Below are 24,406 nucleotides of genomic sequence, written 5' to 3' on the forward strand. Positions count from 1 at the left end.
CATTACAGTATTACTTTAAGGAAGTGTAAGAAAAAATGAAAAATGGAAGGAACTCCTAAAAATGAAAATATCTAGACCAATTAAATCACAACTAAACTGATCTAAAACTACGTTTTTTTTTTTTTTTGGATTTTAAATTTTATTTGAAAACAAACCAAAAAACCAAATCCTAAAAAGTGTCATGTTAAGGATTCAGAATTTTAAAAAAGCCTTCAATCTGCATGGTTATTACCAATGCAGCATGATTTTCTAGAAATACTGATCGATACCCACAGTTCAAAAAAGGATAATGTTTGTAATTAAAAATCATGTAAATTATGCTTTATTTACTCTAATAGGTAATGGCAGAAGCATGGCAAGATCAGCCAAAGTCAGTGCTTTCTTCTGAAATAGAAGGAACAGAGACTGTATCTTAACACTTACCTGTGGCTCCACAGAAAATCTTTCTCTTGCTCAGTGATTTCAGATAGAGGATCTCGTGTACAAATTGCTCTGAGCTGTTCTTTATCATTTTCTCTTAATTCATTGTCTCTAGCTAGTCTGTTACTCTGTAAAATAAAGTAATATCTTATATAATTTTCTTTGCCATACCTCCCCACCCCCCGACTCATGAGTGATCTGCAAAAAAAGAAAATTAATTTTCAATAAACTTTACATTGCTTATTAACTGTTAAAAAAGTTTATTCTCATTGTAAGACTTTATTTTCAGGGATGGGGAGAACAAACTTAAGACAGTTACTTGTGGAACAAATCCAATAATTTACTTGGTTAACATTACCACCAACCAAAGAACAGTTAAGTGCCAAAATCAGTCAGGGATAAGGCTAGATTTGGATACTAGGGGGTGGTAGTGAACAATTTACTTCTCTTCCTGATGAGGACCCTTCCTAGTATCCTATTAACTAATCTGCTAATGTTTCTGGAATAAGAGAGAAAATTAAAAAGTAAAATAATAAAATAAAAATATAAATTCTTTCATAATCCTTCCCTGAAAATATCCTTATAATCACTTGCAAGGCTTTCTAATTTTAAAAGTGAAAATAAGGGAAAAAAGGAGAAAAAAAAACATCCACATTAAAACACTGCACATTGAATGTTTGGAAACAAAAAAGAAAATACCATAACTTTTGGTGTAATTCCAAGATTCCAAGTAATGTATTTATTCCCTTTAAATACAAATGTATTAACCGCATAGTGAATAATTATGAACGCATATTAATGTATCATGCAAAACACACACCCCTTAGGATGAGTTACACATATTCCTATTGGCTAAAAATGAAAGCAGACATCCATGCTACTTGGTTTTTATACATTTAAATATTGTTAATTTATCCAACAGCATAAAGAAATATTACTGGCACATATTCACTCAACAAATCTTTATTAATACATGTACTGTGTACCTTGTCCTTTTCTTACTGTTGGGCTCAGAAAATAGTAAAACACCCTGTATTAACAGAGCCTCTATTACAGTGGGAAATTAAATGAACAAATAAAAATACTGGAGTAGATATAGATAAGATACTCTGGGTGCTGTGACAGAGAAGGACTGAGTGGCTACTTTAGACTGGGTGTTCAGGAATGACCTTTGAGAAGGTAATATTAATTTGTTATCCAAATGACAAGAAAGAACCATCCACACTAAGACCAGGGAAAGACTACTGCAGATGAAGGAAACAGTGAAAGTGCCCCAAGGAAAGAATGAGTTTGGTGTGAAGGAGGAACAGGAAGAAGACCAGGGCGTCTGAAGTCCAACAGATGAGGGAGAGGAGTGACAGGAGGTCATGTTCAGAGCATGTAAAATTTGCAGGTCAGGGTAAAAGGTCTGGATTTTACTTTTAGCGAAGCTATTTAAAGGATGAATACTATTACTTGATTTACCTTTTATAAATATTATTCTGGTTGCTTTGGGGAAAGCAGGAGACCAGTTAGGAGGCTACTGCAATAGTCCAGGTAAGAGAATACTTAACCCTCAACTCATCAGAAAAAGTAGTCATTAAAACTTATCATCTGGGTTCCAATGGACTCTTAGTTCTTTTACTTACTGATTTTTCTTTATATTTTTAATACAAAATAATTTAAAGAAGAATAAAGTGATGGTGAAAAACAATTTTATTAGACATCTTAATAAGAATATAAACACAGTAAAACCAAATTTATAATCCAAAACGGGCAACATACGTTGAATGCAACAAACTTGCTCATCAACTGTCATGTGTGAGCCTGAATATATCCATCTTGTGAATACTGATTCCAGATTTCAAATACATATCTAATAAGTTCTAGTTTATCATTACTTATGGTTTTTCTTCTCACACTTGCATTGTCAAAATACTTTTGGAAATTTTGATGACTCATAATTTTATTGAAGAAAGGACAACCATCTTCTTTGCTTCATAACTGCAAAACATTTCTATTTTTTATACTTAAAGATATCAATCAGAATAATGAATCCAAGGATTTAAATTTCTACATCACCTTTTTCCTTCCAGTCATTTTTATACATAACTGCCTGCAGCTATCTACTTACTAAGTAAATTCCGATGCACAACATCATAAAAGATGGAAAGAATACTGCAAAAGATGAGGTGTGGGCTGGGTTCTTGTTAAGAAATACTGTGTGCAGACCTACTAGAGAATGGACTTGAGGATATGGGGAGGGGGAAGGGTAAGCTGTGACAAAGCGAAAGAGAGGCATGGACATATATACACTACCAAACGTAAGGTAGAGAGCTAGTGGGAAGCAGCCAAATAGCACAGGGAGATCAGCTCGGTGCTTTGTGACCGCCTGGAGGGGTGGGATAGGGAGGGTGGGAGGGAGACACAAAAGGGAGGGGATATGGGAACATATGTATATGTATAACTGATTAAATTTGTTATAAAGCAGAAACTAACACACCATTGTTAAGAAATTATACTCCAATAAAGATGTAAAAAAAAAAAGAATAAAACGGAAATGTTTTGTATCTTAAAATAAATAAATAAATAAATAAATAAATAAAATAAAAAAAAAAAACCAAAAAGAAATACTGTGTGATAAAGTCATTCCTGCAGAATGACTAACTGATGTTAGTCATTTTTTGTCCTTGGAGATATACTGTTCACTCATCGTTTCCTGAGTTTGAGAAAAATTCATCTAGGATATTGTCATCTGATATTTCACTTACATGATCAATTTTAACATCATCATTCAAGCCTGGAATAGTGGTTCTCAACTGGGGTGATTCTGTCCCTTCTAAGAGGAACCTTTGATACTGTTTGGACACATTTTTGATCATCACAGCTTGTGGCGGTGGTGGTGCTGGCATCTAGAGGGTGGAGGCCAGGGATGCTGCTAAACATCCTGTAATGCACACAACAGCCCCTACAACAAAGGAGTTTTTGGCCCCAAATGTCAGCAATGTCAAGGCTGAGAAACTTTGCTTTTAAGTGCTATTATCTGTCTCTTTGTATTCATACTCTGATTTGCTAATAATTGTGAAATATTTTCCTCTGTCAATTTTCTTCTCTTTGGCATTATCAGTGGAAAGGGAAAAATTCTGAATTATTAACAGTGTTCAATTAAAGCCTAAAAAATAACAGCAACAAAACACTACAAAGATGGTGTTTGCAGACTTCTTTATATATCTGGAAAGATGATGCAAAACACTGGGCTATGCAATGAGAAGACTGAAGGATGATGCAATAGTGATGATTTATCTCACTACTGTATCATCCTTCTAGGTTATTTTATCCTTTTATATTTTTATATGATTTTAGTCTTTTTTTAGCATAGTTGGAATTAATGAATAATGATGAAATAGTAAAATGTTTTAAGATATAGGAAAACTAAAATCCTGTTATTGTTTCTAAGAGTTATAAAAGTTTTCAATAGGTCCAAAGGTAACTGAAAAATAGTCAGTTTTATTCTATTATAAAAATAAACAGGGACTTCCCTGGTGGTGCAGTGGTTATGAATCTTCCTGCCAATGTAGGGGACACGGGTTTGAGCCCTGGTCCGGGAAGATCCCACATGCCATGGAGCAACTAAGCCTGTGCGCCACAACTACTGAGCCCGCGTGCCACATCTACTGAAGCCCATGTGCCTAGAGCCCGTGCTCCACAAGAGAAGCCACTGCAATGAGAAGCCCACGCACCACAACGAAGAGTAGCCCCCGCTCACTGCAACTAGAGAAAGCCAGCATGCAGCAACAAAGACCCAACGCAGCCTAAATATAAATAAAATTTTTTTAAAAAAAGGATAAGGGTTCCAATTTCTCCACATCCTCACCAACACTTGTTATTTAAAAAAAAAAGTTTTTCTTTTTTATTTTTGAAATAAAAAAAATTCTTCTAAGGAAGAAAAAGTCATAAAATATCAATCCTTACAGAGTTAGAACTGCTCAAAAAGGAAACTCAAAAGCTAAAATTGGCTCCAACAAGCCCTGATGGCAAACTGAGTTCAATGGCTGAATGTATGAATAAAATAGGAAATAAATGAGTTTCCAAGTATGTGACTTGACTCTTGTAATGCAGTTAGTTTAAAGGTATAACTAATTGGATAGGGTTATGGACATTTTATGGAAATGCTCATCAGTATTTTACCCCCAATTTCAAAAGTAAGGAATTCCTGTCTAGTTAGAATGGTTAAGAGTAAAAGACTTAATACTAATTAAACAGTGACACTGGATAACTTATTTGAACTCCTTAAGCCTTTTCCTTACTGGTAAAATACGAATTATAATAGCACCTACCCTCATAGAGACTGCTTTTAAGATTAAATGAGGTAATACGTGAAAAGTACTTGGTATAGCATTTGGTATATGGTAAGCACTTAATAAATGTTAGGTATATTCAAAGAATTAAACTTACAGAGTAGGGTTTTTCAAGAAACAGAATCCCTTTTTAATGTCAAAAAAGCTAATTGTTCCTTCAGTAAATGACAGAATTCAGTAATGATTTTAAATTAATTTCTACTTAACAAAATATCTTCTACATAGTTCTGAAAGTACACAGGCAGGAAGATTATTATTACTATTATTATTATTCTGTTTACAAAAGGGATTGGTAAACTCCTTACTGAGAATACAACTAATAAAGTTAAACTAATAAAGTTCCTAAGCATAGGATTCCAGGCTACCCCAGGGTGCTACTATTACTGTTACTGGGGGTAGGCCTATCTCAGGACCCACATTCACTGAATGGTCTATCTATAACCTTCAACTAGGCCAGAGAAAATGGTGATAAATTAGAAAACTGGGGAAAGAGACAGCAAAGAACAAAAGTACCCTCTTCTCTCAGTACTGACACTTTTGCCCTTGAGAAATAAGAGAGAGTTTATGATCTTATTTATTTTTTTAACATCTTTATTGGAGTAGCATTGATTTACAATGGTGTGTTAGTTTCTGCTGTATAACAAAGTGAATCAGCTATACATAAACATATATCCCCATATCTCCTCCCTCTTGTGTCTCCCTCCCACCCTCCCTATCCCACCCCTCTAGGTGGACAGAAAGCACCGAGGAGAGTTTATGATCTTTGAACGCAGTTATACTGCGGTTCAAAAGTTACAGCCAAGATCAGACAAATAGATCAATATTTAAACTCCATTTTACATATATTCTTTTCTAGCATGTCTGGACTATACTGGTATGTTATTTCCTCTGCTCCCTTGCTCAACTAACAACATACTTATACCTTGATTTCAAGTTCAAGGTTATTATCCCAGAGAGGTCTTTCCTGAACCCAAAATACATTAGCTTTTCTCCCCAAAACCCTATGTTAGTCATTCTTGACACACTATTGTTTCCTTCATGGCACTCACCATGATTTATGATCTTATATTTCTGCTTTTACCAGGTTCAGGCCTATTTTCACCATTAGACTGTATAATCAGTGGAGGTCTCTTTAGGTCACAACTTTATTACCTGGTACCTATCATATAATAAATATATACATATAGTCAGTATTCAATAAATATTTGTTAAATGAGGCAGGCTAAACTAAGAAAAGGCAGAGCTGCAGTAAAAATATTAGCATACAGAATTTTATTTTATTGCAATACTGTTCTAGAGCCTGAAGTATCTATGCCAGTATGACTAAAACACATGAAACCTTCTTTATACAAAGAGTAACAGTATGTAGCCAAAAGCACTGATTATGACTGATACTTAAGGAAGACTCAGTGATTTGCCTTACCAGTCCTGCATGGGAATAACTAAATCCTGCTTCTCGGGATACAGACCAATTGGCATGCTCTTCAATCACTGACATATCTGGAAACTTAACCACACTGCTGAACCAGTCAAACTCCAACTCTAAACATGGAGTTTCCTAAGAGATGGAATAAAAGTTATTATACATATTACACTTGACTATCACACACACAAAAAAGAAAAAAAATCTAATTTATGATAATAAAAAGCTTACTTTATTTGGATTTGATCCAGTAACACCAATAGGGTTCAGCAAATCTTCTAGTCCATGAGGTACTGGCCAAAGATTCAAAGCCATTTTTCCAGATACTAGAGTATCTGTGTAATCAAACAAGTTTATATTTCCCCAGGCCAATGGACAGTGTTCCTTAAAAAAACAGAAAAATGTTCACTACTCTGTAGATTAAATTATAAAACGCATTTCAAAATATTGACACTCTTCTTTCCCAGAAAGGAGAAATCAACAACTGTCTTTTTCATGGTAGCTATAACAAGTCATATTAGTTTTTTCAAAGTATAGTTTCTTTCCTTTTTCCCATTTGAAATTACATGTATTTTTAAATTATAAATAGGAAATATGAACCAAAGCAAGCAAGACAGATATTTGTATGTAGTCACTCTGCAAGTTTAAAAATTTTATCAGTATGAACTCAGGACATATTCATCATAAAATAAATTCTGGAAGCTCTACCAAGCTATTCTTCTTTAAATAAATATATTATTTTAAAATGCTTATTAATTTTTTTAAAAAAGAAAAAATAATATCCATTCCTTGAAAAAATTCAATCAGCAGTATAATTAGGAGTTTTCAGAGGTTAATGATTGTTCCTTTTGAAATACTTTACCTCTTTAGCACCCTTTCGGCCTTTAACAGAACAAATAGAAAGGCAAAGTCGAGCAGCACGAGGAAGATCAGGAATGTATATATCGTAATTCAGCCATTCATTCCACCTATGAAAAATTAAGAAAAAAATAATTTACCAAGAAAGACTTTATCTAGAGTATATAAATGACTCCTACAAATCATCAAGAAAAAGATAAATCAAATGAAAACCAAGCCAGAGATTGACTGGAATAAAGAGTTCACAAGGTCATATTTAAATGGCTAATACACATGAAAAAGTAGCCAATATCAGGACTTCCCTGGTGGTCCAGCGGTAAAGAATATGCCTTACAATGCAGGGGATGTGGGTTTGAACCCTGGTCAGGGAACTAGGATCCCACATGCCGCAGGGCAACTAAGCCTGCGCGCCACAACTAGAGAAGAGAAGACCCTCACGACATGACTAGAGAGAAGCCTGCGTGCTACAACTAAGACCCGACACAGCCAAAAATAAATAAACAAACAAACAAATAAATCTTTTTAAAAAAGAAAGTAGTCAATATCATGTCATTCAAAAAATGCAAAATAAAAGATATCACTATAAAAGAGAATGGCTAAAACTATAAAGACTGATGATACCAAGGGGTGGTAAAGGAGGTGCAGTAACAGGAAATCTCATACATGCTAGGGGAGGTGTAATTTGTACAACCAATTTGGAAAGCATAATCTATTAAAACTGAACCATGACTCAGCTCCATCTCCAGGTATAAAACCACAGAAATGTATGCATTTTTGCACAGAATATTAATACAATTATTTACAGTATCCCCAAACTTCAAAAAATTCAAATGACCAACAGTAGAATAAATGGTAGTATATTTATATAATGGCACACTATATATCAACAGAAATGAACACCAGTTATTTACAATATGGTTGAAATCTTACAAACATAATATTGAGTGTAAGAAGCTAGACACAAAAGAATATCTACCCCTTCAGTCCATTTATATAAAATTCAGGAACAACCAAAACTAACCAATAGTGTTAGAAATCAAGATAGTAGTTATCTTTGGGGAGGAGAGAAGATGAATGGACTGGGAAGTAGTGTGAGGAGGGGTTTCTGGAATGCCGGTAAATGTTCTAATTCTTTTTTTTTTTTTTTTTTTTTGCGGTACGCAGGCCTCTAACTGTTGTGGCCTCTCCCGTTGCGGAGCACAGGCTCCAGACGCGCAGGCTCAGCAGCCATGGCTCACGGGCCTAGCCGCTCCGCGGCATGTGGGATCTTCCCGGACAGGGGCACGAACCTGTGTCCCCTGCATCGGCAGGCGGACTCTTAACCACTGCGCCACCAGGGAAGCCCAGGTTCTAATTCTTGACCAGCACAGTGGCTGTACAGGTATTCACCTTGTGATAATTCACTGAACTGTGCAATTATGATTTATGCATTTGTGCTATATTCCAGTAAAAATAAAAAACAAATTAGCTTATAGAAGAGGCAAAGAGAAAAGGAAAACTAAATAAGATAAAATTAGATTTCCTATTATGATTAAAATTATATTTAATTACTTTTATATATGATGTAGTTTCATCCAGAAGAGCCCATTAATTTAAATAAGTCAGTATGTAAATAAAGGATACGTAAGGAGAAAGTATGTAAATTTTAGAGTAATTAACTACTTCACAAGAGGTAATAAAACTTGACATTCATAATAAGGAAAGCATAAGAAGCTACTACAACAAGTGATGATAAAAATTATTCAAATTTTTATGATAAATTCCCTTCAATTTATTGGATGTTACATGCAAAATTATGTCTATATTTGGTAAACATACTGGTAAAGAGCCAAGTATAATAAGTAGTCGGTTTTTTTTTTTTAATTAAAAAACATTATAGTAATGGCTAAAAGCTTGGACTCAGAAGTCAGACTACCTGGAGTAAAATCTTGTTTCTACTATTTTACTATATGTGTAACCCTCGCTTTGTCTGTTTTTTCATGTGTGAAATGGGACTAATAATAGTACCTACTCTCAGAGAGTTGTTTTGAATATTAAATGAGATAACATAAGTAAAGCACTTAGAACAGTAACTGGTCCATGTTAAAAGCTCAAGTGCTAGATATTAACTTTGAAAACTTTTCAAATGGCTTCTTTATAATTCTGTTCTGTTTTCTAATTATAAATAAAACAAGACTTAATTAACAAAACTATAAGAATTCTACTTTTAATTAGTCAGACTAAGTTATAAAACCATCAGTAAAATAAATTCTATTTATTCTAGTATCTTTGCTTGAGTGTGGGCAAAGATAAAAAGCAATATATTGTCCTTTTATACAGAGAAGACTTACATTTAAAATGGGGGAACTTAGCTAGAAGGAAATCGAAAGGGAAAGGAGACAGCAAGTGCAGGGAAAAGAAATACTGTGAGATTTGATAAGTCCACAGTAATTCAAGAAAAATTAGAAGATGTATCTCAAATGTACCTAGTACTTTTTACTACTCTGAAATTTTTAGAATTGCTCATAATTAGTGAGAAATTTTCTACACACTTTCTAAGAGAACTGTGTCTTATTAATGTAGTTCAGTATTATGCTAACCGAATAAAGCATGTTCCTTTCACACACACACCCCACCCATACCCAATTAAGTTCTTTATTTTGGCAATGGTTTTATATATATATATTCCAAATTGATTTTGACACTGGGAGATAACTGGTAACATTTATAAGGAAATCATAAAGTATCTAATTTATTTAGCATATAGAAGGAACAGATTTAGAACAATCACTTAATCTCAGTAAGAATTTTTAAGATTCTATCTTTCTAATAACTTCATACACTTTTACCTCTGATCTTTTTTGTAAATGCAGAAAAGTTTTAAAATTTACTTAAATCTTTATACTACTACCACAGGGATTTTACCTTACAGATATTCTTAAAGGAAAGACAATAAAATATAAGTCCTTTATGAATAGCTACTTTAAGATATTAAAATTTTGACAGTTTAATCTTATATTATTAAATAAATTTAACTTTTACTTTTCTAAAGCCTGTTTATTCTTGGTACTTGAAAGAACTAGGATAAATCTATCCAACATTACTTTGGGGTCTTTGCTTGGGGCTTGTTCAATTCCTTAGATTGTTGGTTTTATAGTTTTCACCAAATCTGGAAAATTTTGGCTATAATTTCCTCAAATATTGTTTTTCTGCTCCTTGCACACCACCCACCTAACCTGTGACAGATATGCTGTGTGAGTGAGAAATAAACATTTGTTGTTCTCACAAAAAATTCAGAAGATTCTGGTATGGTCTGTTGCCACCGCATAACTTCTAACCCGAATGATGTATTGATACTTTCTGACCTATGATGGTTCAGGCAGGGAGGGGAACTATTTCCCTTCTTCCTGGTAGAGAAGGCTACCATCTCTTTGAATTTTACGTAGGCTCTCTCACCTCTATCAATTTAATTACAACACCATAACTTTTTCTTGACTCTCCTAGAACTCAGTCTGAATTGATTATGAAATTTATCTCTGGAAGATCCACTAGTTAGCTCTATTGCTAGTCTAAAAAGTCCATCTTTAACATTTAGTTCCAATTTGAGTTCTCTTAAAATATTACTATTAATTTCAGGAATAAACTTTTATCCCCAAATGATTCTATACAGAGAAGCAAAGAAATGGCAGGATGTCAATCTGTTGAATTATACTACCTTTTATTTCTTCATTTTATCTAGGCAGTAATCATTTAAAAATGTTCCCAATAACACCCCCTCCCACTAAGAAACTGGTTTGTTCCCCAATATTCTTTATTTGAATGTCATAAATATGTATTCTTGGGAGTACTGTAAAGGAAACTGCCTCAGAGTAGTCCAGCTCTAAAGTTGTTTGCCAACTCTCACTTCTTAATGGAAATGCAAATGGAGATAAAAAAGGAATAAAATGCTAGGTTTATGGATCTAATGTAAGGAATCATCAGCACAAAACTATAACCACATTCTGTTCTCTCCTTGATACAATGAGAAGAGAGGATCAGAAAAACCCTTCCGATAACATTTTAGGGAGAATCAATAAAGTGATCCTGTGATTGATACTCATTAGATGGAATGTCCTCATGTTCTATATGTAAATGTCTGGTAATTATATATGACTTGTATAAAACTAATGATGTAAACTATACTTTTATTTATTATACTGCTAAACACTAATATGACTTTTGGAAATATAAACTCATATATACTTCCTTACCTGGGATTGGAACAAGGTACTCTTTGAGTGTTCACATTATCACATAAGGGTTCTCCTCCATGGTAGATACCTGTTCGAACATAGATCTAAGGAAAATAAAAAGTTATGTGTATACACATACATACATATATGTATATATACACATGCACACATACATACTAGACCAGACCAATATTAAACATTATCAAAACAATGTAACTGATATGAATGAGAGAATCAACTAAAGTTTCTGTTCAGATGTAGCTTTTCTGTTCTCTTTTTCATCACATGTATAGTAAATTAATACTGATGCAGATTCTTCACCAAAATGTACTGCTGCCTTCAGGCGGACATTACATTATGAAAAATCAAGATAGGCCTACAACCCCTTTAGGCCAGGTATGTAATTCAGAGTTTTTCATATTTTAGAAAGATAAATTGGTACATATACTAAATATTACTTAGTACTCTTAGCAGTTAAAGCAGCACTCCATAAAGAAATTAATATTTATGCAATAAAACATATGGATATTTACACTAAGTGGGATAAATAAAGACTGTAAAAAACGTCGCTTCAGGTTAGGTCAGGTTTTCCTGCCAAATGAATTCTGTAAAAGTTTGGTTTTAAGAGCTTAGAATTATGGGTATTAGAATTATTAGAATTAGGGATATTAGAATTACAGAAAATGACTATAAGTTGAGGTAGATGTTTTCTAGCCAGCTGAAAACATACTGCAGGTCAACAATTATATACTTCAATAAAAAAGATTTTTGAAATCTTTTTTTATTATTATTTTTTATTATTTTTTTATTATTATAAAATAATTTATATACAATAATAAACATCAACACTTGACCTTACCTTGTCAATGTCTCGAATATTTACATTCACATAGGTTGCACAAAGAATTTTTATTCTAAGTGCACTATTTATAACCCAAAGGGATTTTGTAGATGTTTCTCCATTCATATATGGTGTAGCTGTGGAGATGCGTCTGGAATAAGATGGCATTGTAAAACAGTCCATTGGCAGTTGAGAGTAGAGGCTTTCTTTAGCCATTAGCATCAAATTGGGCATCCTCCCAAGCATTATACAGCTTCTTATATACTGTAAGAGATTAAGGTGGGAGGAGAGAAGCCATTTCTTGTAAGGTTTTTCATTTTAAAGGCAACATATAAGAGTACTATGAGAATTTACATACTAATCTGCAAAGGTAATTAAAAAATCAAACATTATAGACACACTTCTTAGCAGTTGCTACATTTATAACATTTAAAAAACTAACATTTGGGAGTTAGGTTATAGCACAGATAAACCGAACACATCTTGGAATATAAATTGTATAAAAGAAAAGAAAAACAAAGGTCAGCTGTTTAGACTGTAGTTCTACCTTTAACTGGAAGGAAAAAGAAAGAAAAGAGAAAAGGAATTAAAAATAAGGATAAGAAGATACTCATTATGAAAACACTAGATATTAGAATTACAGAAAAGGACTATAAGCTGAGGTAGATGTTTTCTAGCCCACTGAAAACATACTGCAGGTGCTTGTTAAAGGAAAAGCAACATCATTTAGAAAGCCTCTGCCATTCAATCTATTAAGTCATACTGATGTCAAACCCAAGAGTTGCTGCCCACTTGTTCTTCTATCCCAACATTTCTTGAGAAATATTTGTTTTGTTAAAAAAAAAAAGGAACAAAAAAACCCAAAAACCACAAAGAGAGGAGACTAATAAAATTATGGAATATGTTTTAAAAAATACTAAAATGCATTGGTTTGAACTCTGAAATGGTAGTTAGGATAGAGATTTTAAAGCAACTGTATACATATTACAAAAACCTATTTTCTTACCCATAAGCCCTACTATACTGTAAGCAACCTAAAAGCCAGAACCATCTCTTGCTTGGTATTGTAAATCCGTACTTGACATATGCTTGGTACAAATACAGTTGCTTCTTATAGGTATTTATTTAATGAATAGAAATAGAGAGTAGGGAAGTATTTATAGTATACCTTAATTAACTATAGATCATGGATTTTTTGAAATATTTATTTTAATTCCTTCTAGTGCCACTGCTTGGGAGGGGATAAAAATCATTAAATACCCCATATTTGGGGATTAGTATAACTGCCAACTTTTTTTTTTTGACAAAGAACACATTTACCTTATTGCTTACACTGCCTATTCAAATGAATACAACAAACCCTTTTTAAAAAAAGTAAGGCACATGAAAAGCCTTTTGGGCAAGTTCCGTGTTATTTAAAATTCCTATTGGCTATAAAAGTATTTCCACTATAGAGCTGGACCTATCCAGAAAAGCACACGATACATTTTTTGCATGTAGAATACCTGAAGCATTATTATATCCTACCTCATGGCACAATTAAACAGTCACCAAATCAAATGTTTGTATCTGAATAATGATATAACTATTGTTACAATTGTAAAACATTAATCAGCTTACCCATATATGTAGTCAGGTCCCCAAATATTAATTATATAAAATCTAAAAGAATAGCATCTGTCGTCTCAAATTCATCAGTCTCTCAAATTAAATACAGTGTAAAAACTAAACTTATTAATCTATTTACTAATATTAATTATTTAATTTTGGGAATTCCCTGGCAGTCCAGCGGTTAGGACCTGGCACTTTCACTGCTGGAGTGCGGGTTCAGTCCCTGATGGGGGAACTAAGATCCCATAAGCTGTGCAGCATGGCCAAAAAAATTTTTTTTTTAATTTTCAAAAACTATGTCCTAAATACAGATACCAGTTCCCAATGTGATTACCTTTTAAATTTAAAAGTAAGATCTTTGAAACTTGTTACTCACCTTATACTGACTCAGAGGATATTTTTCTAGGAAGTATTCATCACATCCACACACTTTTAAAATATACTTGCCCTGATATTCTAAAACACAGAGTTTTAGTTGTTCAGATGATAGCAACATACTTCGAGTTTTTTTCCTGATTGCTTCAGCAATTACTTGTTCTGGCACACAGTCATGGTTGATTTTCAGAGTATACTTCTGCTTGTCATTATTTGGAGAAACTATTACCCAAATCACCACTATTATTTGCCCTATAATAGGAAAATAATATTAGATGCAGTCACCACATATATTTCATTTTTCAAGGGACAAATTTCAAAAAGTATGCACTAACCAGTAATGACTTATAATCAACTTTAATTAAATACAGGTAAATATCAGGTAGAACGACCAAATCTTCAAATCTAATAGGGCTGCCAAACCATGCCCAAACCTCATGTTTTAAGGCAAGCACACAAAACTGTGACTACTGTGTGTCTCAATTACCTGAGACCAAGCTAATTTCCATTCTAAACTACATGACATACTTCATAGATACAATCCCTGTGAAGAGTGGACGACATCAAAGGTTCAATAGTACCTTAAGTAGAAGAGTTTCTGGGAACTGTGGGAAAGAATCATGGAGACTTAAAGAAAGATGCTGAATCAGAATGAGAGAAAAGATGGGGGAGGAAGGGGAAAAAAATAAATTTTCTATTTTTTTTCCTTTTAAGAAGAATAATTAAGCTTTAAGCTGGGGGACCAAAAAAAAATAATAATGAAAATGAAAAGATTAAAACTATGTTAGAGTGGTGTAGGTATCCATAATAAAATTCTTTCAAACTTTCTATATGTTGGAAATATTTCATAAAGAGTAGTGGGGAAAAATAAAAAGAGCATTCCATTTTAAAAAGTATGCTAAAGTAGAAATGAATTTTTAAAAAATGTATTTATTTTATTTATTTATTTTTGGCTGCGTTGGGTCTTTGCTCTGTGTGCAGGCTTTCTATAGTTGCGGCGAGTGGGGGCCCACTCTTCATTGCGGTGCGCGAGCCTCTCACTGCAGTGGCCCCTCTCATGGAGCACAGGCTCCAGGCACACAGGCTTCAGCACTTGCAGCTCTCAACGACTGCACCACCAGGGAAGCCCAGAAATGAACTTTTAATGAAGACCTTATGTTATATAAGCATTAAACTACTTTGAAAAATATGGCTAAAATAGTAATAAGATGTCTTAACTTATTCTACTGAGAGAATATTATATTTAATAGTGTATTAAGTTAACCTATTCTATAACTTTCAATTAAAAACTTCACTTTGTTATTCTGAAAACTACAAATATTTATCTGACACAATGATATTTTCATTTCTAAAACAATTAGTTTATATATTCTCATGTACCCTTAATTCTAGAAATTGATATATTGTCAAAAGTCGACTTATATATTATCACTCACTATGATCAGAGTTAAATACTGCATTTAACATTAAGATTAGGAAATTTACTTTCTCTTTGTATATAGTAAGAATGTGTGAAGTTTCCCCAAAATTTCATAAAATATTTCTATTTATACTTATTTTTATTTGTAAAAAGATAATCAGCTATAATTCTGTAACAGTGAATTTCAAACTCAATGCTTTTTTTTTTTTCAGTTTTATTCTGAGATAAACAATTCACCAAGGGATCAGCACCATATGCACACATTCATTCAATCAATCACTACTTACTGCACACAAGCTGTGTACCTGAAGAAAGAGATAACCCTCAGAATGGGAGAAAATATTTGCAAACGAATCAACAGAGAAAGGATTAATCTCCAAAATATACAAACAGCTCATGCAGCTCAACATCAAAAAAGCAAACAACCCCATCCAAAAATGGGTGGAAGACCTAAATAGACATTTCACCAAAGAAGACATACAGATGGCCAAGAGGCACATGAAAAGATGCTCAACATCACTAATTATTAGAGAAATGCAAATCAAAACTACAATGAGGTATCACCTCACACTGGTTAGAATGGGCATCATCAGAAAATCAACAAACAATAAATGCTGGAGAGAGTGTGGAGAAAAGGGAATCCTCTTGCACTGTTGATACAGCTACTATGGAGAACAGTATGGAGGTTCCTTAAAAAACTAAAGAAAGAATTACCATGTGACCCAGCAATCCCACTACTAGGCATATACCCAGAGAAAACAATAATTCAAAAAGACACACGTGCCCCAATGTTCATAGCAGCACTATTTACAATAGCCAGGTCATGGAAGCAACCTAAATGTCCATCAACAGACGAATGGATAAAGAAGATGTGGTATATATATACAATGGAATATTACTCAGCCATAAAAAGGAATGAAACTGGGTCATTTGTAGAGACCTGGATGGACCTAGAGACTGTCATACAGGGTGAAGTAAGTCAGAAAGAGAAAAACAAATATTGTATATATATATATATATTTTTTTTTTTTTTTTTTTTTTGCGGTACGCGGGCCTCTCACTGCTGCGGCCTCTCCCGCCGTGGAGCACAGGCTCCGGACACGCAGGCCCAGCGGCCACGGCCCACGGGCCCAGCAGCTCCCCGGCATGCGGGATCCTCCCAGACCGGGGCATGAACCCGCGTCCCCTGCATCGGCAGGCGGACTCCCAACCACTGCGCCACCAGGGAAGCCCCACAAATATTGTATATTAACGCATATATGCAGAATCTAGAAAAATGGTACCGAAGAACCAGTTTGCAAGGCAGAAATAGAGACACAGATGTAGAGAACAAATGTATGGATGCCAAGGGGGGAAAGTGGGGGATGAGGGTGGGATGAACTGGGAGATTGGGATTGACATATATACACTAATATGTATAAAATAGATAACTAATAAGAACCTGCTGTATAGCACAGGGGACTCCACTTCGCTGTACAACAGAAACTAACAAAACATTGTAAAACAACTATACCCCAATAAAAAATAAATAAGTAAATAAATTCAATTATAAAGCAAATACAGCACACAAAGTATTACACATCTCATGAGGACACACACAAATAAAATAATTCAAGATTAAAAAAAAAAAAGTTGTGTGCTTGGCACTCAACTATATCTTGTCAGTAAAGCATTCCCTGCCTTCAAGAAGCTTATCATCTAGCTAGGATAAAAAGACTGTACAGGGCTTCCCTGGTGGCACAGTGGTTGAGAGTCCGCCTGCCAAAGCAGGGGACATGGGTTTGTGCCCTGGTCCGGGAGGATCCCACATGCCGCGGAGCGGCTGGGCCCCCCCCAAAAAAAGACTGTACAAAGATATACGCACAGATAAAAGTTTTCACTACAGTGACCAACTATGGTAGATTTACAATTTTCTTACCTTTATCCAATTTATTATATATGTGCTTTGGCAGTTCTGGTGAAGATTCTACATTTGGAGGATAGACATACATTGCTCTACTATGCGGTGAATTGAGATCCCTAAGATCCACAGCTTCTTTACAAACATTGAGAATATTTCTTCGGAAGTCCTGTACTTCTGGATCTTTAACCATATCGAATTCACACACTGGCATGCCAATAGCAAAACCTTAAGAAAATTATATAGAGAATATAACATTCTGTTAAACACACAGTAAGACCATGTTTATTGTAAATAGGGAACTTGGTAGATATGGAAGATCACAATAAAGAAGTTTCTCTTTGTTAATAAAATTTTTGATGAATACATAATAGTAAGAATTGACAAGATCTCAAATATTTTTAACATATAAAATATGATCTGTTCGGCAATTTGGAGCAAAGGTAGCAAACATTATTCATATCAATTATTTTTTAAAAGACAAAACAAAACTGGGCTATAACAAATATAAATCATCCCTACAAATGATACTTCTTAAAGAAAACTTTACAGAAAAATACCAAGGTGTTAAAAATAGTTCCTCAGCCTAACAGTCAAAAATACTTTAGATTTGTAATGATTTTTATTTTGAAATCTATTTATTTAAGATTACAAAGGTAATTAACCAGTTCAGACAAAATATTTTACTAATGAGAAAACAGTTAAGCTTCATAGTTATTTGCATTTAGAATGGGATGACAAGGCCATTTCAAAGTTTTATCATACCAATTTCTCGATTGAGGATCTTTTCTTCACGGTTGCCTACTGGTTCAATTACTTTTAAAAAGGGTTGAAAAAGCCGAAGGTCACAAAGTCGTCTTGTTTCATCAAAAAATTCTTCCCTTTCTGCTTCTTGGGTAACACTTACGAAAATGTAAGAAGATTCATCTTGAAGAAGTTGATGGAGAGGGTATTTTCTCGCTTCTTTAAATAGTTCATGCTTTATAGTTATTAATGTAGCCTCACGGAGGCATTCTAAAGTCACTATCATCCCATTTGGTAGTAAACATTCTACTAGGATTCTTGGGGGCATCAAGTGGATGCCCCACAGTTCACCTGATGATGGTCTTGGAGGCATTGTTCTGATCCTTTACAAGTTTTACATATAAAAGTACTTTAAGGAATTAGATGCGTGGCTGTCCCAAAGCAGAAATCTAAACCAAAGAAAGAAAACATATGTTAAAAGAGAAACAACCATCAAAGAATACATTTATGGCATTACTAAATGCAAAAATTCATTTTCTGTAGTTTGAAATGATTAGGGTAAGTAATTACAATTCATCTTAGATTGTTGCTCCTAATTAGGCTAGAAGAATTGATTCCAAAGCAGAAATTAGAAAAAAAAATCACTTGTATTTAATAAATTCATTCAATAAAAAAACAGTTTTATTTGAATGGACTTTTAAAGTCAGTTCTTAACAAGACAGAGCTGGGGCTATGGAGAGAATAAATAGTAAGTTGCAACCAAAACCAAAATTCCCGTAATATATCATTCTTTTCTATTTTATGGAGCAACAGAATTTGGGCTGGAAAGGCTCTTTTAGATCACGGGTCCACTGTTTTTATTTTAAAGATGAGTAAAGTAAAGGCTAGAGAAGTCAAATCCTTTTGCTTTTACACCCCTACTTCTACCCTGTGGTAACGAGAATTTACATAGCTTAGTCTTTTTTTCTTTCTTAAGAAAAGAAAGAAAAATCATTGTAATTTCCTTTTTTGTATTGATTATTGTCTAAGTGATATCTTAGACCATATCTAAGTATTTTAAGTATAATTAAATTTACTTAAGTATAAAGCTTAAGTATAATAAGCTTTTAAGTATAATTTAGTTATATATTCACTATAATGTAAAGTGTCATCAATGCATTTTCCTTGAGATATGATTATGAATTTGCAATGATCCATCCCTTTTATCAAATAACCCAGTCCTAATACTTCTGATTGAAATGAACTGATCTACATATCCAATGACTCTTTTTGTCAGTATAATGTTCCAACAAACTGTGTTAAGCACTTATAATATTTTGAAAAATATTAAGTATTATTACAATCTGAAGCCCTCATTTATTTTATATGTCAACAACCTTAGGGGTTCCTTTGGAAGATACTGTCAAAACCCACAAAGCAAAATTTTATTTCTTGCTGTTTATATTTTCTTTTATTCAGTAAGCTAAACTGTAAAGATATAAGAAAAAATAAGGTCTGAGATGTTAAGAAAATAAAAAAGAAATAAAAGTTCAGCAAGAAGAATGAATCAAAAAAGAGCCCAGATAACTTACGTATTCAATTACTCTATCAGGCACTGCAGACAATAGCTATAAATGACACTTTGTTTATTCACCAAAAATGTATTGGTGTTGTCCCCAGGACCATGTTAGGTGCTGGGAATATGATGATAAGTAAGACAGGCATGGCCCTTGCCCTCACAAGACAAAGTCAAGAGTGTGAAGGTTATGTGTATATGGGTGTGGGGTAATAAATTCACAGGTACAAAATGGAAAAAAAATGTTCTCATGAAGTGTCAGGTGCTATAAAAGCACATTGAGTGGTCACCTAACTTAATGGAAGTTGGAGTGGGAAAGTTTTCCATAGGAGGTAACATATAAACTAAATTCTTCAGGGATAAGCAGGAGCTGAACAAACACAGTGAGAAAGAGGTGAGGAGCACAATATTATCTAATCCAGAAACCTATCTCTGACTCCTTTATGTCATGCTCGTCAACATCTAATCCATCAACCAATTCTGTTAATTCTATATCCTGAATCTCTTAGTACCTTGGGTCGGGCCACTACTATTTCTTGTCTGGACCACTGCAAAGGCCTAAATGGTCTTACTACATCTACATTTGCCCCCTACAATCCATCTTTCTCCTCACAGCCAGTGCAACCTAGAGAGAACAATAGGACCTATTTTGATCAGACATTTCTGCTGTACCCATTCTCAGTTGCAAACAAGTGTTTATGGTATGCTTCAGAGTTATAACATACGAAGGAGGTGAGGAGTAGAAATAGGAGAAATTTCAAGCCCTCTCCCTACCTCTGGAAATACAGAAATCAATTGAAAGACAATAAGGAATAAAAAATTATTTTTTAATACTTGAAAATATTTTCTTCAAATTTATAAAAGGGACTCACTGAAGTTATAGGATTTAAAATATAATTATCCTATTTTCTATACTTTTAAAGGAAAATTCACTGGCTAGGAAAAAGACCAGATGGATCAATCTGAGTGCATAATTATAAAGTGACTTAAGCTAAGCTTTTTAAAAACATACAAAAAAATTTGAAGAATGCAAGGGAAAATGCCAAATGACTACTTTTAAATGATGATCTGCCTGCACAAAAAAGTTCAAACAAAAACAAAACCAAACCACAAACCACACTAAAACAGCAGCTGTGTTTATAGTGTTCTTTGTTGAATGGCACTAACTGATCTATGTTACGGAATCATGCGGGCAACTATTTTATATATAATAAATAACAACCCCCAGAGTCCCATATGTTTCCTAAGAATTAGCAAAAGAGAAGTCTAGTACAACAGGAGATCACTGATTCTAATCCTTATTCTACTATAGTATATTTATGGGCAATTAACAACTAGTAAATATTCAAGACATGCCCTTCTCATTAAGAGAATAAATGCAATCACAGCTATAAAACACTTGGTGATCTTGGAAGGCAGGCACTGGTCGACACTCTGGTAGTACTATACAGAAGAGAGGAAGCTAACTTTGTCTTCTTCTGCCAGGCCTTATTCTGTTCAAACCATTACCTCAGAGCTCACAAGAACAGAAGTGTAGAAGAGGCAAATGGAGCTAACACTTAGTATTTAGTATGCATCTTGCACTTACGCAGGCAATAACCCTTTTGGTGTAGGTAATAACCACTTTACATATGAGAAAAACGAAGGTCAGAGAAGTAAAGTTATTTGCCACCAGTAAATGTTAGATACGGATTTTGAATCCAGGTCTAGATGATTTCAAAGTGTACGTTATAACCATGCTGCTATTTGGGCTTCAGTTATGGCAGGAATATTCACTGGTGGTAAATAAGAGAATGGGCTCTGAAGTTACACTGGATTCACGTTCTGTCTGCCTTAGTTAATAGTTGTATGGCCTTGAGCAGTTTAATTCATCTCACGGCACCTTATATCACTCCCCACCCCTGCCGCCCCCTGCCCCAATTTGTTAAGTTGGGATAATGGCATATACTTCATCAGACTGTGGTATTAGATGAGGTAATATATGAAAAACATGTAAGCAAAGAGACTGGCACACTGTAAGCACTCAAAAATGTTAAATATTATTAATAAACCTGTTAAGTATACCCATATTATCTTTTCAAGCTATTATGAATTATTCAGGACTAGCATCAGTTAGGGATGGGAAAAAGGGGCTTGGGTTCTTTTACAGAGGGAGGCAAGTAAATAAGGAGCTTCAGCTTCATAAAGCAGCACCAGTGTCAAGTGCTGAAACTTGAAGGTAGCACTGGTATTGCAAGGCTCACAGATGAGTTTAGAATGTGGCTCAGATGCTGGTACTTTTGCAGCTGCTTCTAGTTCCCCAAACCCCTAGTATCCCTATTTAATTGGTACAGCTATTTATGGCTTAGGTGTGAGGAATCCTCCTTTTTGGAGAAATACTTGCTTGTGCCAGGTTCTAGGTTAAATAGTATGAAAACAATGGTAAATAGATGCTTTCTCTTTGGTTGTTGAGTTTACTGGGGAAAGACAAGACACAGGAACAACTTTAACAATGGAAAATTGTTATAAGACAGAATATGAACTTTGGAAAAGTCACAGGAAATCTCCAACTGCCTGAGGAGGCTAGGGAAAGCATCACAGATGTAAAGTCTGAGTATTACAGATTAGTAAGGATTTTGCAGAGAAGAGGTGGCTTGGACATGGGAGAGCTAGATGAGGAGGGTGTTTTAGATTGCCACAAGAGTATGTGTGCAAAGTCACAGACCATGAAAGAATGCACATTTTACCAGCAATACAAGTTGTTTTTATTACTTGAGTATGAAGTGCATGAGAATAGGTAGGATATGTGATAAAGAAGGAGGGATGAGAGGTAGGCAGGGGCCAGAAAGGTGAGCAGACTCCATTTTAAGGAGTTTGAATTTTATGTAGTACACTATAAGTAAAAGGGAGTCTCTGAAGTATTTTGAACACAAGAATGACATGACATTTTTTTCATGATTTTTAAATTCAGATTTCTTAAAAAATTTGTTTTTAAATATAGGATATAATCAAATAAACATTAAACCAAGGTGTAAAAACTTAATCTTCTCCATTTCCCAAATTTGGAGGAAAATCCCTAAAGTTAAGAAATCAGAGTAAGTAACGTTTTAAATAAACGGCCTTTACACTATAGAAAAAAATTAAATGTTGATAAAGAAGGTGGAATTGTCCAAACTTAAGGGCATAACCTATTTACAAAGAAAAACTTATTTGAAAAGCAGTAGAGGGGGATAAATCACTCTAAGATGAATATTTAAAATATGAATCTATGCAATTTGGAGGTCTGAGGTGACAAAAATGTATTTGCTAAAAAGAAAACACTTTAAGAGTCAAGGAACTACTCTATTGGCTTTTGAGTTCAGAATGCCAGGACTAAATAGCCACATACTGACAAATCACAATTATTCAGAACTGTTAGGAAATAAATTGGTTTTGCTTATCCTAATTTTTAAATATATCTAATAAGTTATTTCAACTGGGGCAGTTCTGTTTTCCTAAAAGAGTATATATAAATATATTTTACAACTTACCCTTTTCTTGATGAATTACAGTCCTCATTATAAAATGAACTACTGTGCTATACTAAAACACAAGATCAAAAATCAAAAATCAAAAGCAAAGCTTTTCAGTATTACTGAGGAGTCTGAGGGTATTTCTGACCCTAAAACCAATGACCCCAGGTTGGAGACTGTGATTTAAAAACGCTCTCATCCCCTGGTTTTCTAGCAGTCAATGGTCACTTCTCAGCTGTGGCCAGACTGCCTTATGAGAGTAGCCTCCTGTTCTTCTGTTATTCATTTCTAGTCAGCATCCACATTTGACCATCGTTTTCTAACAGTCTATTAGCTAAAGGCCAACAGACCAAATGATGATATGAGAACCTCTGCTTTATGAGGTTAGAACAAAACATGTAACAGATAACTTGCTGATCAGGGACTTCTGTTTACTTCCTTGTTCTGGTATTAAAATTACTGTTAAAAATTACTGTGCTTGGGCAGGAGGCACTGAAAGTCTTTTTTGTTCTTAGAAGGCCTGAACCTGCATTTATGTCTTGGTAGGGGTTGGGTCTGTCTGCATTAGCAGTCCATGCGGGATGGATGATATTGCTCAGCAGGAGTAAACACACCTTTAAGGACAAAATATGCAGCAGAAATGAACAGTAGAAAATAGTCTCAGACTGTCCACTGTCACTTGACTTTTATAGTGAAAGGCTTCTTACTTCAATGGGCAATTCAGTATTTTGAACACTTAGTGTGCACTTTCAGCCCAAAAAGACAATGACATTTTGACAATTTGTTTTTAACTGCTAAATTGAAAGCCTTTCTCCATTTATATTAAACTGTTATTTCCAGATTTCATCATTTAAGGCAAGGGTTGTCAAACTATGGCCCACAGGCCAAATCCAACTCACCACCTGCTTTTGTAAATAAAGTTTAATTGGAACACAGCCAATAAACCATGTTTACATATTGTCAACGATGCTTTTGCACTACAACAGTAGAGTTGAGCAGGTGCTACAGAGCCCATGTGGCCTGCAAAACCTAAAATATTTACTATCTGGCTTTTTACAGAATAAGTTTGCTACCTCTGAAAAGGTATCAGAATTACTTGATAGCAATTGGAGAATTTTCTAAATGCACAATGGCTAGTAAGTCATCCCAACCCTACCTTTACAACCACAACCCTATACTTTCAATCTAAGTACTCTGAAAACAAAAACAAAGACATTAAT

General features: G+C 34.2%; 1 protein-coding gene across 1 annotated transcript in view; it reads right to left on the bottom strand.

Moving 5' to 3' along the window:
- The window catches only part of PIK3CA (phosphatidylinositol-4,5-bisphosphate 3-kinase catalytic subunit alpha), a gene marked incomplete at both ends in the record, with an annotated part of 31,190 nt that extends 12,677 nt beyond the window's left edge, over positions 1–18,513 (bottom strand). Inside the window, 9 exons of the mRNA XM_079705169.1 lie at positions 424–548; positions 6,181–6,315; positions 6,412–6,564; positions 7,043–7,148; positions 11,268–11,353; positions 12,109–12,354; positions 14,078–14,328; positions 17,415–17,624; positions 18,162–18,513. Coding sequence (XP_079561295.1) covers positions 424–548; positions 6,181–6,315; positions 6,412–6,564; positions 7,043–7,148; positions 11,268–11,353; positions 12,109–12,354; positions 14,078–14,328; positions 17,415–17,624; positions 18,162–18,513 — 1,664 coding nt within the window. The remainder of the gene's footprint in view (positions 1–423; positions 549–6,180; positions 6,316–6,411; positions 6,565–7,042; positions 7,149–11,267; positions 11,354–12,108; positions 12,355–14,077; positions 14,329–17,414; positions 17,625–18,161) is intronic.
- Positions 18,514–24,406: the final 5,893 nt, after the last annotated feature.

The sequence above is a fragment of the Hyperoodon ampullatus genome, assembly GCF_949752795.1.
Source record: "Hyperoodon ampullatus genome assembly, chromosome: 5".
Taxonomy (NCBI): Eukaryota; Metazoa; Chordata; class Mammalia; order Artiodactyla; family Ziphiidae; genus Hyperoodon; species Hyperoodon ampullatus.